The sequence below is a fragment of the Salvelinus alpinus genome, chromosome 16 (genome assembly GCF_045679555.1).
Source record: "Salvelinus alpinus chromosome 16, SLU_Salpinus.1, whole genome shotgun sequence".
NCBI classification, from domain to species: Eukaryota; Metazoa; Chordata; class Actinopteri; order Salmoniformes; family Salmonidae; genus Salvelinus; species Salvelinus alpinus.
The window spans coordinates 52,998,241-53,014,872 of record NC_092101.1 but is presented as its reverse complement, the minus strand read 5'-3'; the positions used below and the strand labels follow the sequence as shown (position 1 = coordinate 53,014,872).

Here is a 16,632-nt window from a genome sequence, read left to right as displayed (position 1 = left end):
GAGAGAGAGAGAGAGAGAGAGAGAGAGAGAGAGAGAGAGAGAGAGAGAGAGAGAGGGCGAGAGAGACAGGGCGAGAGAGAGGGCGAGAGAGAGAGAGAGCGAGAGAGAGAGAGAGGGCGAGAGAGCGAGAGAGAGAACATAGGGAGGGAGGGGGAGAGAGAGAGAGAGAGAGAGAGAGAGAGAGAGAGAGAGAGAGAGAGAGAGAGAGAGAGAGAGAGAGAGAGAGAGAGAGAGAGAGAGAGAGAGAGAGAGAGAGAACACAGGGAGGGAAGGGAGAGAACACAGCGAGGGAGGGAGAGAGAGAACACAGCGAGGGAGGGAGAGAGAGAGAGAACACAGTGAGGGAGAGGGAGAGAGAACACAGCGAGGGAGAGGGAACACAGCGAGGGAGAGGGAGAGAGAACACAGCGAGGGAGAGGGAACACAGCGAGGGAGAGGGAGAGAGAACACAGCGAGGGAGAGGGAACACAGCGAGCGAGGGGGAGAGAGAACACAGCGAGGGAGAGGGAGAGAGAACACAGCGAGGGAGAGAGAACACAGCGAGGGAGAGGGAGAGAGAACACAGCGAGGGAGAGGGAGAGAGAACACAGCGAGGGAGAGAGAACACAGCGAGGGAGATGGAGAGAGAACACAGTGAGGGAGAGGGAGAGAGAACACAGCGAGGGAGAGGTAGAGAGAACACAGCGAGCGAGGGGGAGAGAGAACACAGCGAGGGAGAGGGAGAGAGAACACAGCGAGGGAGAGGGAGAGAGAACACAGCGAGGGAGAGGGAGAGAGAACACAGCGAGGGAGAGGGAGAGAGAACACAGCGAGGGAGATGGAGAGAGAACACAGCGAGGGAGAGGGAGAGAGAACACAGCGAGGGAGAGGGAGAGAGAACACAGCGAGGGAGAGGGAGAGAGAACACAGCGAGGGAGAGGGAGAGAGAACACAGCGAGGGAGAGGGAGAGAACACAGCGAGGGAGAGGGAGAGAGAACACAGCGAGGGAGAGGGAGAGAGAACACAGCGAGCGAGGGGGAGAGAGAACACAGTGAGGGAGAGGGAGAGAGAACACAGCGAGGGAGAGGGAGAGAGAACACAGCGAGGGAGAGGGAGAGAGAACACAGCGAGGGAGATGGAGAGAGAACACAGCGAGGGAGAGGGAGAGAGAACACAGCGAGGGAGATGGAGAGAGAACACAGTGAGGGAGGGGGAGAGAGAACACAGCGAGGGAGAGGGAGAGAGAACACAGCGAGGGAGATGGAGAGAGAACACAGCGAGGGAGAGGGAGAGAGAACACAGCGAGGGAGATGGAGAGAGAACACAGTGAGGGAGAGGGTAGCTAGCTGTAGGTATTGATCAGACTCCCTCATCATCTTCCTCCATCCACATCTCCATCTGATCTAAGTGGGTCATTTATTTAGTGTAGAATTGGTTGAGTAAAAAGTTTGCAGTAATTATCTCCATGCCTGTTTCACTGTGCCCAGCAGGGAGGCTGGGTAAATTATCTGGTCTCTTCTTCTCTCCCAACTCCTGGATGCTTTGTGGACGTGCATAATGCATCAGTCCCGTGTTGGAGGGAGCGTCTTAAACATCCCCCCAGTGGAATTGGAATAAAGTTGACGCTGCTCTTTGTTTGGAGCAGAGACATAGCAGTGTCTTTACTTGGCAGTGCTGAATCGGAGTTTGTTGTTAAAAAGAGTGTTAGGCCTTAATTATTTTGGAAGGGTTGGTGTTCCGCCCGTTGGATTGGGAACACCTGGGGAGATTTTAGTGGGACACCGCGGCGCCACGCCCGGATGCAGATAAGCGAATGGATGCACCAGAAACGCTCCACAGGGGAAAGTATTTTAACGATATGACGGGAAACATAGCTTCACACAAAGGTTGAGAAAACACGAAATAAATAATAATATTTTAATAAAATAAAAGTGAAAAAAAGCGCATCATTACTAATATAATCAACCACAACTTGATTCACTTGCCGCCCCAAAATCTAATTTAATACTACCTACTTGCCCTTTGTGCTGTTGTCTGTGCCCAATAATGTTTGTACCATGTTTTGTGCTGCTACCATGTTGTTGTTATGTTGTGTTGCTACCATGCTGTGTTGTCATGTGTTGCTGCCTTGCTATGTTGTTGTCTTAGGTCTCTCTTTATGTTGTGTTGTGTTGTCTCTCTTGTCGAGATGTGTGTTTTGTCCTATATTTATATTTGAGTTATTTTTACATTTTAATCCCAGCCCCCGTCCCCGCAGGAGACCTTTTGCCTTTCGGTAGGCCGTCACAGTAAATAAGAATTTGTTCTTAAACTGACTTGCCAAGTTAAATAAAGGTTAAATACAAAATATATATAAAAACGGTGAATCTTTGGCCAGGATGGAAGGTTGTTTACAATCTGTATAATCCCAAATAGAAGCCTATTGACCACATGGGTTCTGGTCTAAAGTAGTGCACTATGGGGAATATGGTTCCATAGGGCTCTGGTCTAAAGTAGTGCACTATGGGGAATATGGTTCCATAGGGCTCTGGTCTAAAGTAGTGCACTATGGGGAATATGGTTCCATAGGGCTCTGGTCTAAAGTAGTGCACTATGGGGAATATGGTTCCATAGGGCTCTGGTCTAAAGTAGTGCACTATGGGGAATATGGTTCCATAGGGCTCTGGTCTAAAGTAGTGCACTATGGGGAATATGGTTCCATAGGGCTCTGGTCTAAAGTAGTGCACTATGGGGAATATGGTTCCATAGGGCTCTGGTCTAAAGTAGTGCACTATGGGGAATATGGTTCCATAGGGCTCTGGTCTAAAGTAGTGCACTATGGGGAATATGGTTCCATAGGGCTCTGGTCTAAAGTAGTGCACTATGGGGAATATGGTTCCATTTGGGACGGAGATATACAGTAATGACCTCAGAGAATCTATCTCATTCCGCACCAAGGGCCCAATCATCATTTGAGATAGTAACATAATCTCTCGGTTAACCCAGAACTAAAATCTGTCTTCATTTGGTCAGATGCTCTGAGTTCATGTAGTGTGTCCACAAGAGATTATAATCATTTCTCTACACCCGTAATAACATCTGTTATCATCTGTGAATGTGACCAATAACATTGGATTTTAAGTAACTCACTTTTCTTTTCTTTTTTTTGCAAGAATTTATATTTTTAGAAAGCAAAGTTTAAGTAACGTAAAATCAATATCCAAATAAACCGGAAATATTTCATGAACTTGTTTTTCAATAATTACTCTTTCTACTACTTTCTGCCGTCTAACGTGGACGCAAATAATACCTTTGTTTGATCATTAAAATAATGAAACATTTATAATTTGTCAATCAAAACACAATATTTATTAGTGGGGGGGGGGGGGGGGGGGGTCATCTGGTTTAAGAAATATGTATGTCATTGACTTCCTGAAATCAGTTAGCTCTACACACCTTAAAAGATTTAGCATGTTGTGTAATTACTATTTATTTGACAGGTCACCCTCGTCGTCATTGTTTTTATTTCATAACCTTTATTTAATTTAACCAGGCAAGTCAGTTAAAAGCTAACTCTAATTTTATGACAACCGGGCAATTACTAACACGTACAGTATTCAATACAAGTATTCAGACCCCTTGACTTTTTCCACATTTTTTTTTACGTTACAACCTTATTCTATTCTACTATCTTAAATTGTTTTTTCCCTTCATCAATCTACACACAATACCCCATAATGACATCACAATACCCCATAATGACATCACAATACCCCATAATGACGAAGCAAAAACCGGTCTTTAGAAATGTATTAAAAATAAAAAACTGAAATATCACATTTACAATAAGTATTCAGACCCTTTACTCAGTACTTTGTTGAAGCATCTTCTCTGCAGATCCTCTCAAGCTCTGTCAGGTTGGATGGGGAGCGATGCTGCACAGCTGTTTTCAGGTCTCTCCAGAGATGTTCGATCGGGTTCAAGTCCGGGTTCTGGCTGGGCAACTCAAGGACATTCAGAGACTTGTCCTGAAGCCACTTCTACGTTGTCTTGGCTGTGTGCTTACGGTTGTTGTACTGTTTGAAGGTGAACCTTCGCCCCAGTCTGAGGTCCTGAGCACTCTGGAGCAGGTTTTTAATCAAGGATCTCTCTGTACATTGCTCCATTCATCTTTCCCTAGATCCTGACTAGTCTCCCAGTCCCTGCTGCTGAAAAACATCCCCACAGCATGATGCCTCCACCACCATGTTTTACCGTAGGGATGGTGTTAGGTTTCCTCCAGACATGATGCTTGGCATTCAGGCCAAAGAGTTCAATCTTGGTTTCATCAGACCAGAGAATCTTATTTATCATGGTCTGACAGTCTTTAGCTGCCTTTTGACAAACTCCCAGCGGGCTGTCATGTGCCTTTTTGTAATGGGTGCGTGCTGGTGGCAGGGAAGTCAGGCGCAGGAGAACGAACTTGGTAAAAACGGAGCTGTTTAATGAACATCAAAACCTCCGAAAACCAAAATATACCAAAATAACAAATAGAGGGTGCAAAACCCGTCGCACACCAGAAATAACAATAAACACCGACATACAACAAACAATCTCCGACAAGGACATGAGGGGCAACAGAGGGTTAAATACACAACATGTAATTGATGGGATTGGAACCAGGTGTGTAGGAAGACAAGACAAAACCAATGGAAAATGAAAAATGGATCAATGATGGCTAGAAGGTCGGTGACGTCGACCGCCGAAACACCGCCCGAACAAGGAGAGGGACCGACTTCGGCGGAAGTCGTGACACTTTTACTGAAGAGTGGTTTCCATCTGGCCGCTCTACCATAAAGGCCTGATTGGTGGAGTGCTGCAGAGATGGTTGTCCTTCTGGAAGGTTCTCCCATCTCCACAGAGGAACGCTGGAGCTCTCTCAGAGTGACCATTGGGTTCTTGGTCACCTCCCTGACCTCCCAATCTCCACCGATTGCTCAGTTTGGCCGGGCGGCCAGCTCTATGAAGAGTCTTGGTGGTTCCAAACTTCTTCCATTTAAGAATGATGGAGGTCACTGTGTTCTTGGGGACCTACAATGCTGCAGGCATTTTTTGGTACCCTTCCACAGATCTGTGCCTCAACACAGTCCTATCTCATAGCTGTACGGTCAATTCCTTCTACCTCATGGCTTGGTTTTTGCTCTGACATCCACTGTCAACTGTGGGACCTTTTATATAGACAGGTGTGTGCCTTTCCAAATCATGTCCAATCAATTGAATTTAATACAGATGGACTCCAATCAAGTTGTAGAAACATCTCAAGGATGATCAATGGAAACAGAATGCACCTGAGCTCAATTTTGAGTTTCATAGCAAATGGTCTGAATTTGTATGTAAATAAGGTATTTCTGTTTTTATTTTTAATACATTTGCAAAATGTCTAAAAACATGTTTTCACTTTGTCATTATGCGGTATTGTGTGTAGATTGATGACAATAAATATATATTTAATCAATTTTAAAACAAGGCTGTAACTTAAACATAATGTGGAAAAAGTGAAGGGGTCTGAATACTTTCCGTATGAACTGTACAGTATAGCTGTACTATAGGCAGATTAGGTTGATTGTGTCGATACAGTACTTACTTAGCCCCTGATATAAAGATCCTGAACAGTTATAACTAAAAGTCATAACCTCTCTGGCTCCTGTATCAACTCTGTTCTATCTAACCCAATGAGCCCACACGCAGAGAGTCTGAGCAGAGAACAATATTAACTATTCTCTATCTAACCCAATGAGCCCACACGCAGAGAGTCTGAGCAGAAAACAGTATTAACTATTCTCTATCTAACCCAATGAGCCCACACGCAGAGTCTGAGCAGAAAACAGTATTAACTATTCTCTATCTAACCCAATGAGCCCACACGCAGAGTCTGAGCAGAGAACAGACTATTCTCTATCTAACCCAATGAGCCCACACGCAGAGAGTCTGAGCAGAGAACAATATTAACTATTCTCTATCTAACCCAATGAGCCCACACGCAGAGAGTCTGAGCAGAGAACAGACTATTCTCTATCTAACCCAATGAGCCCACACGCAGAGAGTCTGAGCAGAAAACAATATTAACTATTCTCTATCTAACCCAATGAGCCCACACGCAGAGAGTCTGAGCAGAGAACAGACTATTCTCTATCTAACCCAATGAGCCCACACGCAGAGAGTCTGAGCAGAGAACAGTATTAACTATTCTCTATCTAACCCAATGAGCCCACACGCAGAGTCTGAGCAGAGAACAATATTAACTATTCTCTATCTAACCCAATGAGCCCACACGCAGAGTCTGAGCAGAGAACAGACTATTCTCTATCTAACCCAATGAGCCCACACGCAGAGTCTGAGCAGAGAACAGACTATTCTCTATCTAACCCAATGAGCCCACACGCAGAGAGTCTGAGCAGAGAACAGTATTAACTATTCTCTATCTAACCCAATGAGCCCACACGCAGAGAGTCTGAGCAGAGAACAGTATTAACTATTCTCTATCTAACCCAATGAGCCCACACGCAGAGAGTCTGAGCAGAGAACAGTATTAACTATTCTCTATCTAACCCAATGAGCCCACACGCAGAGAGTCTGAGCAGAGAACAGTATTAACTATTCTCTATCTAACCCAATGAGCCCACACGCAGAGAGTCTGAGCAGAGAACAGACTATTCTCTATCTAACCCAATGAGCCCACACGCAGAGTCTGAGCAGAGAACAATATTAACTATTCTCTATCTAACCCAATGAGCCCACACGCAGAGAGTCTGAGCAGAGAACAATATTAACTATTCTCTATCTAACCCAATGAGCCCACACGCAGAGAGTCTGAGCAGAGAACAGACTATTCTCTATCTAACCCAATGAGCCCACACGCAGAGAGTCTGAGCAGAGAACAGACTATTCTCTATCTAACCCAATGAGCCCACACGCAGAGAGTCTGAGCAGAGAACAGACTATTCTCTATCTAACCCAATGAGCCCACACGCAGAGAGTCTGAGCAGAGAACAGTATTAACTATTCTCTATCTAACCCAATGAGCCCACACGCAGAGAGTCTGAGCAGAAAACAGTATTAACTATTCTCTATCTAACCCAATGAGCCCACACGCAGAGAGTCTGAGCAGAAAACAATATTAACTATTCTCTATCTAACCCAATGAGCCCACACGCAGAGAGTCTGAGCAGAGAACAGTATTAACTATTCTCTATCTAACCCAATGAGCCCACACGCAGAGAGTCTGAGCAGAAAACAGTATTAACTATTCTCTATCTAACCCAATGAGCCCACACGCAGAGAGTCTGAGCAGAAAACAGTATTAACTATTCTCTATCTAACCCAATGAGCCCACACGCAGAGAGTCTGAGCAGAAAACAGACTATTCTCTATCTAACCCAATGAGCCCACACGCAGAGAGTCTGAGCAGAGAACAATATTAACTATTCTCTATCTAACCCAATGAGCCCACACGCAGAGAGTCTGAGCAGAGAACAGTATTAACTATTCTCTATCTACCCCAATGAGCCCACACGCAGAGTCTGAGCAGAGAACAATATTAACTATTCTCTATCTAACCCAATGAGCCCACACGCAGAGTCTGAGCAGAGAACAATATTAACTATTCTCTATCTAACCCAATGAGCCCACACGCAGAGAGTCTGAGCAGAAAACAATATTAACTATTCTCTATCTAACCCAATGAGCCCACACGCAGAGTCTGAGCAGAGAACAGACTATTCTCTATCTAACCCAATGAGCCCACACGCAGAGAGTCTGAGCAGAGAACAGTATTAACTATTCTCTATCTAACCCAATGAGCCCACACGCAGAGAGTCTGAGCAGAGAACAGTATTAACTATTCTCTATCTAACCCAATGAGCCCACACGCAGAGAGTCTGAGCAGAGAACAGTATTAACTATTCTCTATCTAACCCAATGAGCCCACACGCAGAGTCTGAGCAGAGAACAGTATTAACTATTCTCTATCTAACCCAATGAGCCCACACGCAGAGAGTCTGAGCAGAAAACAATATTAACTATTCTCTATCTAACCCAATGAGCCCATACGCAGAGAGTCTGAGCAGAGAACAGACTATTCTCTATCTAACCCAATGAGCCCACACGCAGAGAGTCTGAGCAGAGAACAGTATTAACTATTCTCTATCTAACCCAATGAGCCCACACGCAGAGTCTGAGCAGAGAACAGACTATTCTCTATCTAACCCAATGAGCCCACACGCAGAGAGTCTGAGCAGAAAACAATATTAACTATTCTCTATCTAACCCAATGAGCCCACACGCAGAGAGTCTGAGCAGAGAACAGTATTAACTATTCTCTATCTAACCCAATGAGCCCACACGCAGAGAGTCTGAGCAGAGAACAGTATTAACTATTCTCTATCTAACCCAATGAGCCCACACGCAGAGAGTCTGAGCAGAGAACAGACTATTCTCTATCTAACCCAATGAGCCCACACGCAGAGAGTCTGAGCAGAAAACAATATTAACTATTCTCTATCTAACCCAATGAGCCCACACGCAGAGAGTCTGAGCAGAGAACAATATTAACTATTCTCTATCTAACCCAATGAGCCCACACGCAGAGAGTCTGAGCAGAAAACAGACTATTCTCTATCTAACCCAATGAGCCCACACGCAGAGAGTCTGAGCAGAGAACAATATTAACTATTCTCTATCTAACCCAATGAGCCCACACGCAGAGAGTCTGAGCAGAAAACAGACTATTCTCTATCTAACCCAATGAGCCCACACGCAGAGAGTCTGAGCAGAGAACAGTATTAACTATTCTCTATCTAACCCAATGAGCCCACACGCAGAGAGTCTGAGCAGAAAACAGTATTAACTATTCTCTATCTAACCCAATGAGCCCACACGCAGAGAGTCTGAGCAGAAAACAATATTAACTATTCTCTATCTAACCCAATGAGCCCACACGCAGAGAGTCTGAGCAGAGAACAGACTATTTATAGACCAACTCTTTTCCTGTCTTCACTCTTTCCTATTACCTCATAGGGCCCACTTGTTACAAAGATAAAGTTTCAAAACATGTTTGTCTTTTTATATTTTGCGGGGGAAGGGGGGGGGGCTTGTTGGCGCTGGAAGGGGGGGCTTGGCGGGGGAAGGGGGGGGCTTGTTGGCGCTGGAAGGGGGGGCTTGGCGGGGGAAGGGGGCTTGGCGGGGGAAGGGGGGCTTGACGGGGGAAGGGGGGCTTGACAGGGGAAGGGGGGGCTTGACAGGGGAAGGGGGGGCTTGACAGGGGAAGGGGGGCTTGACAGGGGAAGGGGGGCTTGACAGGGGAAGGGGGGCTTGACAGGGGAAGGGGGGGCTTGACAGGGGAAGGGGGGCTTGACAGGGGAAGGGGGGGCTTGACAGGGGAAGGGGGGCTTGACAGGGGAAGGGGGGGCTTGACAGGGGAAGGGGGGCTTGACAGGGGAAGGGGGGCTTGACAGGGGAAGGGGGGCTTGACAGGGGAAGGGGGGCTTGACAGGGGAAGGGGGGCTTGACAGGGGAATTCAAATCCAACTTTATTTGCCACGTGCCGAATACTACAACTGTTGACTTTACCGTGAAATGCTTTACTGACAAGCCCTTATTAACCAACAGCGTAGTTCAAGAAGAAGAAAATATTTACCAAGTAGACTAAAATAAAAAGTAACAATAAAAAGTAACACAATAAGAATAACAACAACGAGGTTATATACAGGGGGCACCGGTACCGAGTCAATGTGCAGGTTATATACAGGGGGCACCGGTACCGAGTCAATGTGCGGGTTATATACAGGGGGCACCGGTACCGAGTCAATGTGCGGGTTATATACAGGGGGCACCGGTACCGAGTCAATGTGCGGGTTATATACAGGGGGCACCGGTACCGAGTCAATGTGCGGGGGTAGAGGCTAGTTGAGGTAATCTGTACATGCAGGTGGGGGCGATGTTACTATACATAGGTAACAAACAAACAGCGACTAGCAGCAGTGTACAAGAGGAGGGGTGGCGGTGGAAGAGGGGCTTGGCAGGGGAAGGGGGGCTTGGCAGGGGAAGTGGGGCTTGACAGGGGAAGGGGGGCTTGGCAGGGGAAGGGGGGCTTGACAGGGGAAGGGGGGCTTGGCAGGGGAAGGGGGGCTTGGCAGGGGAAGAGGGGCTTGGCAGGGGAAGAGGGGCTTGGCAGGGGAAGGGGGGCTTGGCAGGGGAAGGGGGGCATGGCAGGGGAAGGGGGGCTTGGCAGGGGAAGGGGGGCTTGGCAGGGGAAGGGGGGCTTGGCAGGGGAAGGGGGGCTTGGCAGTGGAAGGGGGGCTTGACAGGGGAAGGGGGGCTTGACAGGGGAAGGGGGGGCTTGACAGGGGAAGGGGGGCTTGACAGGGGAAGGGGGGCTTGAAAGGGGAAGGGGGGCTTGGCAGGGGAAGGGCGGCTTGGCAGGGGAAGGGGGGCTTGGCAGGGGAAGGGGGGCTTGGCAGGGGAAGAGGGGCTTGGCAGGGGAAGAGGGGCTTGGCAGGGGAAGGGGGGCTTGGCAGGGGAAGGGGAGCTTGGCAGGGGAAGAGGGGCTTGGCAGGGTAAGGGGGGCTTGGCAGGGGAAGGGGGGCTTGGCAGGGGAAGGGGGGCTTGACAGGGGAAGGGGGCTTGGCAGGGTAAGGGGGGCTTGGCAGGGGAAGGGGGGCTTGACAGGGGAAGGGGGGCTTGGCAGGGGAAGGGGGGCTTGGCAGGGGAAGGGGGGCTTGGCAGGGGAAGAGGGGCTTGGCAGGGGAAGGGGGGCTTGGCAGGGGAAGGGGGGCTTGACAGGGGAAGGGGGGCTTGACAGGGGAAGTGGGGCTTGACAGGGGAAGGGGGGCTTGGCAGGGGAAGGGGGGCTTGACAGGGGAAGGGGGGCTTGGCAGGGGAAGGGGGGCTTGGCAGGGGAAGGGGGGCTTGGCAGGGGAAGGGGGGCTTGGCAGGGGAAGGGGGGCTTGGCATGATAGCGATATAAACATCAACTGTATCAAACTTTGCATTGCACAATTGTAAACAGGTTACACATTTTATGAGATTGTGCTGAACTTGTGTCTGGCCAGACAGAGGGAAGAGGAGTGAGGGATAGGCTTTATCTCTAGGGCATGGTCTGTTTCCAGAGAGGAGGGCTTTACCTCTAGGGTTTGTTTCCAGAGAGGAGGGCTTTACCTCTAGGGTCTGTTTCCAGAAAGGAGGGCTTTACCTCTAGGGTCTGTTTCCAGAGGGGAGGGCTTTACCTCTAGGGCCTGTTTCCAGAGAGGAGGGCTTTACCTCGAGGGTCTGTTTCCAGAAAGGAGGGCTTTACCTCTAGGGCCTGTTTCCAGAGGGGAGGGCTTTACCTCTAGGCTATGGTCTGTTTCCAGAGGGGAGGGCTTTACCTCTAGAGCATGGTCTGTTTCCAGAGAGGAGGGCTTTACTTCTAGGGTCTGTTTCCAGAGAGGAGGGCTTTACCTCTTGGGTCTGTTTCCAGAGGGGAGAGCTTTACGTCTAGGGCATGGTCTGTTTCCAGAGGGGAGGGCTTTACCTCTAGGGTCTGTTTCCAGAGGGGAGGGCTTTACGTCTAGGGCATGGTCTGTTTCCAGAGGGGAGGGCTTTACCTCTAGGCTATGGTCTGTTTCCAGAGGGGAGGGCTTTACCTCTAGGGCATGGTCTGTTTCCAGAGGGGAGGGCTTTACCTCTAGGGCATGGTCTGTTTCCAGAGGGGGGGGCTTTACCTCTAGGCTATGGTCTGTTTCCAGAGGGGAGGGCTTTACCTCTAGAGCATGGTCTGTTTCCAGAGGGGAGGGCTTTACCTCTAGGGTCTGTTTCCAGAGAGGAGGGCTTTACCTCTAGGGTCTGTTTCCAGAGAGGAGGGTTTTACCTCTAGGGTCTGTTTCCAGAAAGGAGGGCTTTACCTCTAGGGTCTGTTTCCAGAGAGGAGGGCTTTACCTCTAGGGTCTGTTTCCAGAGGGGAGGGCTTTACCTCTAGGGTCTGTTTCCAGAAAGGAGGGCTTTACCTCGAGGGTCTGTTTCCAGAAAGGAGGGCTTTACCTCGAGGGTCTGTTTCCAGAGAGGAGGGCTTTACCTCGAGGGTCTGTTTCCAGAAAGGAGGGCTTTACCTCGAGGGTCTGTTTCCAGAAAGGAGGGCTTTACCTCTAGGGTCTGTTTCCAGAGAGGAGGGCTTTACCTCTTGGGTCTGTTTCCAGAGGGGAGGGCTTTACCTCTAGGGTCTGTTTCCAGAGGGGAGAGCTTTACGTCTAGGGCATGGTCTGTTTCCAGAGGGGAGGGGTTTACCTCTAGGGTCTGTTTCCAGAGGGGAGGGCTTTACCTCTAGGGCATGGTCTGTTTCCAGAGAGGAGGGCTTTTCCTCTAGAGCATGGTCTGTTTCCAGAGAGGAGGGCTTTTCCTCTAGAGCATGGTCCTTCTCAAGGTTTCATTCTACCCAAGTCCTTGCCATTGTCATTAAAAAACATTATGAGGGATTGGGCTCGAGAAATGTAACCATTCTCAAATTCATAGGCAGAGCTATGGATGCAAGGACTGACCATCCGTGATATAACAATTATAGTTTTAGCCATGTTTTGAGGCTAAATAGTGTTTGTTTACATTTACTTTGTTTACAAACATTGGAGTTAAACAAGGTTACATTTTGGGTTCTGATGGGTTACAACATTTAAACTAAGCTCGTGAGGCATTTGTTTTGTTTTAAATGTACCTTTATTTAACTTGGCTAGTCAGTTAAAGAACAAATTGTTATTTACAATGACGGCCTACCAAAAGGCAAAAGGCCTCCTGTGGGGACCGGGGGGGGGGGGCTGGGATTAAAAATAAATAAATAAAAATATAAATATAGGACAAAACACACATCACGACAAGAGAGACAACACAACACTACATAAAGAGATTATACGTAATATTCAAAGGAAGAAGAAGAAATTGGATGAAGAAACTGCACATTGCCCCTTTAAGCTTTGACTCTATTAGGAAACAGCTTAATAATGGTGTCTTAGATTTAAATAAAAAAAAACATTAATCTTGCCCTGGTAATCTATGCAAAACATACCATTTATTTTGAGACGAATCTGATTCCAGATGTTTTACTAAATGTTTTCACTTTGTCTCTCCAGCCCAGCAGATGCTCCTCCTATGCCAGGGAGTGAGTCGGGTGAGAGAAGAGGCAGGACAGTTCACGATGTGGAGCCACCATAACCCCAGCTACCCAGGTGGGCTAGATCCTAGTCGTACCATAGCCTGGTCCCAGATCTGTTTGTTCACTCATTGTTATGCCAAGGAGTTGACACGATAACACAAACAGATCTGGGACCAGACTAATCATACCACCCCACTCATTTAAACACATATGTCAAGTCCCCTAAACTACTAACTCATTTAAACACATATCTCAAGTCCCCTATTTCTATAAATATGTTTTCCTTTTTATTTGTTTGTTTGCGGTCTTTATAGACACTTGATATTATAGACACTTGATATACCAGAGAAGACACTAAGTAGGCTGCAACATGGGGTTGTGTCCTCAGTGATCACAGCCTTCAGCATCCCAAATGGCACCCTATTCCCTATATAGTGCACTACGTTTTACCAGATCCCCTATGGGAATAGATAAGGAATAGGGTTCCATTTTGGGCGCATCAATTGGTCTCCTCTTCAGTTCCATCTTAAAGGGCAGAGGTCAGTCTATAGAGCCAAGTTGGACGGACATTAATCAGCTGAAACCAGTCCCACTTAAAGGAGCGGGGGAACGGGACATAGCAGTAAAACACAGCAGTAGTGTAGTATAACAGACAGTACTGAGGGCTACTGCTCAATACCAGCCTCCACTCCACACAACACTAAAGACAAAACAAGTCGTGTTCACTTACAGAAAAGGAAGGACAGACTAAAAGTATGTCATGTCAAAGAAAAAACAAGGAGGACCACCCGAGCTGTCACTCAGTTTACATTACATTTACATTTAAGTCATTTAGCAGACGCTCTTATCCAGAGCGACTTACAAATTGGTGCATTCACCTTTAGACACTGTAATAAGAGCCAGGCTGGATCGAAGGAAAAAAGACACGGAGAAAAGGACCAGACGGACCACGTTTATAAAGTTAAAAAGTATTTTAATGTTGTTATTTTTTTCCAATTCAAAGAGAGTAGAGCAACATAAAAGGAATGATACATGAAAGTGATTCAATAGCCTACGTCAATAATACAATTAAATTGTACTCCATACATTGGCATACATTTTCATACTTTAAAAAAAAATGACTTTCTTAAAATAAACGTTTTAATCCAATATCAATTACACGAAAAAAAGTGAACGGGTTAAGTTTAAAAAGCGGAGAACAAAAGAGGCATCCTCTATTTGCTCAGTCAGACAGACAGGCAGTCAGACAGACAGGCAGACAGACAGGCAGGTCACTAGATGTGGCCGTTAATGGCTGAAAAAAATATCCCCATGGAAACCCCTAGAACATTAACAAGTACACGCCCTTTATGCAAAGTTAAGGTTTATTACAAAGCATGAGGTTACTAAAGCACTTTGTGACAACTACTGACGTAAAAAGGACTTTAAAAAAATACATGTGGTTATTATGCCTATTTGTAAACAGATCATAAACAAATAATACAAAATCGCCTAAAATAGACTTTAAAGATAAATGTTTTTATTTAAAAAAAAAAAGATTGTTAGCTTTAATACCATAACGCAAATTAGCCGGCAGGTCTTTGCTTTAGGCATAACTTCAATAACTCATCAATCAAATAGGCACTCAAATATAAAGGTAATGCATAAGGTTTACTATAACGCGCCATCACGCAGTAACGTCACAAAGTGGGATCTGTATTTGAAAGTTGCTATGCAACAAAAACTAATCTTAATTCGATAGGCAGAATTGTGCCACAGGCGCATTGAATTCCAATATTCACTTGACACAATGTTGCGCACTTGATATCATTTGTGGGTTACTACTTACTGTCTGTTGGACATGTTCAGCCTATAATTCGTCACACAAGTGAACGCATGATTCTCCATCCATTCTGAAGCGTCAGGCCTATAACTTCAGATCAACCGTAAATTATTTCCACTGATTTGATCCACATCTAAATTTAATTTAGGAAAAATAGGCCTATTTACATTTCACGATTAGAAAGGACTATATTTAGCCTTGTGAGAGTGCATTACATAGGCCATTACATAGGGGACTGTTTATTTAGGAGCGCTAGAGTTCATTTAAAGGGTTTGACATTCAGGGTTGGCCTTGGCCTTGACTCAACGACCTGAGTGGTTCATACACTTCAAACACTATGCTAATTGAACACATTAACGATCCGCTCCAATCGCTCTGATTTGGACTAACAATGATGACCATTAAAATGTTTGCCTATTCTAATAATACGGTAAATAAGTCTAAACCTATTTACCCTATTTTGGGGCGGCAGGTGGTTAGAGCGTTGGGCCAGTAACCGAAAGGTTGCCAGATCGAATCTCCCGAGGTAAACATATGTCGTTTGTTCTTAACTGACTGACTTAGTTAAATAAAGATTTGTTTTAAATTATAAACGCAGTCTATAACGTTTAGTGTGGGGTTATGCTGTAGTTGGAAGAAATGTCCATCTGTGTATTAGGCCCAGTCATACCTAATATATATCCTAATTTAGCCTTTTTGTCTTGATTGATTTGAAGGCTAAATGACACTTTTTATTCCAACACTATGCCTATGGTTTTTTCATTCGCACGTTGAACATTTTTGGTCAACCCAATTTAAATTTGGTAAATTTGCTGCTGTAGGCTGTATTGCTCAACATTGGCTGCTGACGTACGTCAGAGAGAGAGAGAGAGAGAAAATAGTTCATGCTTTGCATAGCTGCGGACGATTATATAGGCTAGATACACTGTATAGCATTAACCAGTTGTTAACCTATACAGGTTATGGTCAATCTGACCGCAATAACGCAGGTTGGAATGTATTGTCCTGTATCTTGCCCCGGAGGCAGCTCTGCAGAGTGGTCACTAGAAGGCAAAGCCACAAAGTCTTAACAGCGGATTTTAAACCCAACCTTAACCACACTGCTAACCCTAATACCTAACCCTACACTTTTTTTTCATACGTTTTTACGATATAGACAATTTTGACTTTGCAGCTGGCCCATCTAGCGGAAATCGTTGGTGTTCTGCCTCCTGTGCAAGATTCATGACAATAAACACCAACCTGCCGTAATAACCTAAATCTAAAGCATATTTTTCAGATAAACCTGGCATAAACAGTCAGCCTCAAAGGCAACAAAAAAGGCTACAGAAACGGAAAATCCCAGTGATGAAGATAGTTTTAAAACACAATGTCTTTGGTTCACAAATATAATCTCATCCTAAACAAACCCTTGTGATGATATGCCGGCAGACAGTCCACAGCAATGAAGGTAGAACTGCGAGTTAAAAATAAAAAAGAATGCAATATTCCCCCGCAGGAGAAGCAACAAAAATGTATTATAATATCACAACAAATAGGCCTACGCAACGCATGTCCGTGTAAATAAGCACTCCAGGTAGCTTCTGTGTAAATTATTCATGTGGGTTTCACACAGGCAACGAATGGACGGCCACTGCCTATGTCATAGAATAGCAGATTAGTTCAGAGAATTTAGGGGCTGGGTTTAGAGGCGTGATG

At 46.1% G+C, this 16,632-nt stretch overlaps 1 protein-coding gene across 1 annotated transcript; it reads right to left on the bottom strand.

Annotated features, from left to right (window-relative positions):
* Window positions 1–9,058: 9,058 nt before the first annotated feature.
* Window positions 9,059–10,948, bottom strand: LOC139540637 (uncharacterized). Its single transcript, XM_071344447.1, has 2 exons — window positions 9,982–10,948; window positions 9,059–9,480 (listed from the first exon to the last, which is right to left on the bottom strand). The coding sequence occupies exons 1-2, from the start codon at window positions 10,946–10,948 to the stop codon at window positions 9,059–9,061; spliced, it is 1,389 nt and encodes a 462-aa protein (XP_071200548.1).
* Window positions 10,949–16,632: the final 5,684 nt, after the last annotated feature.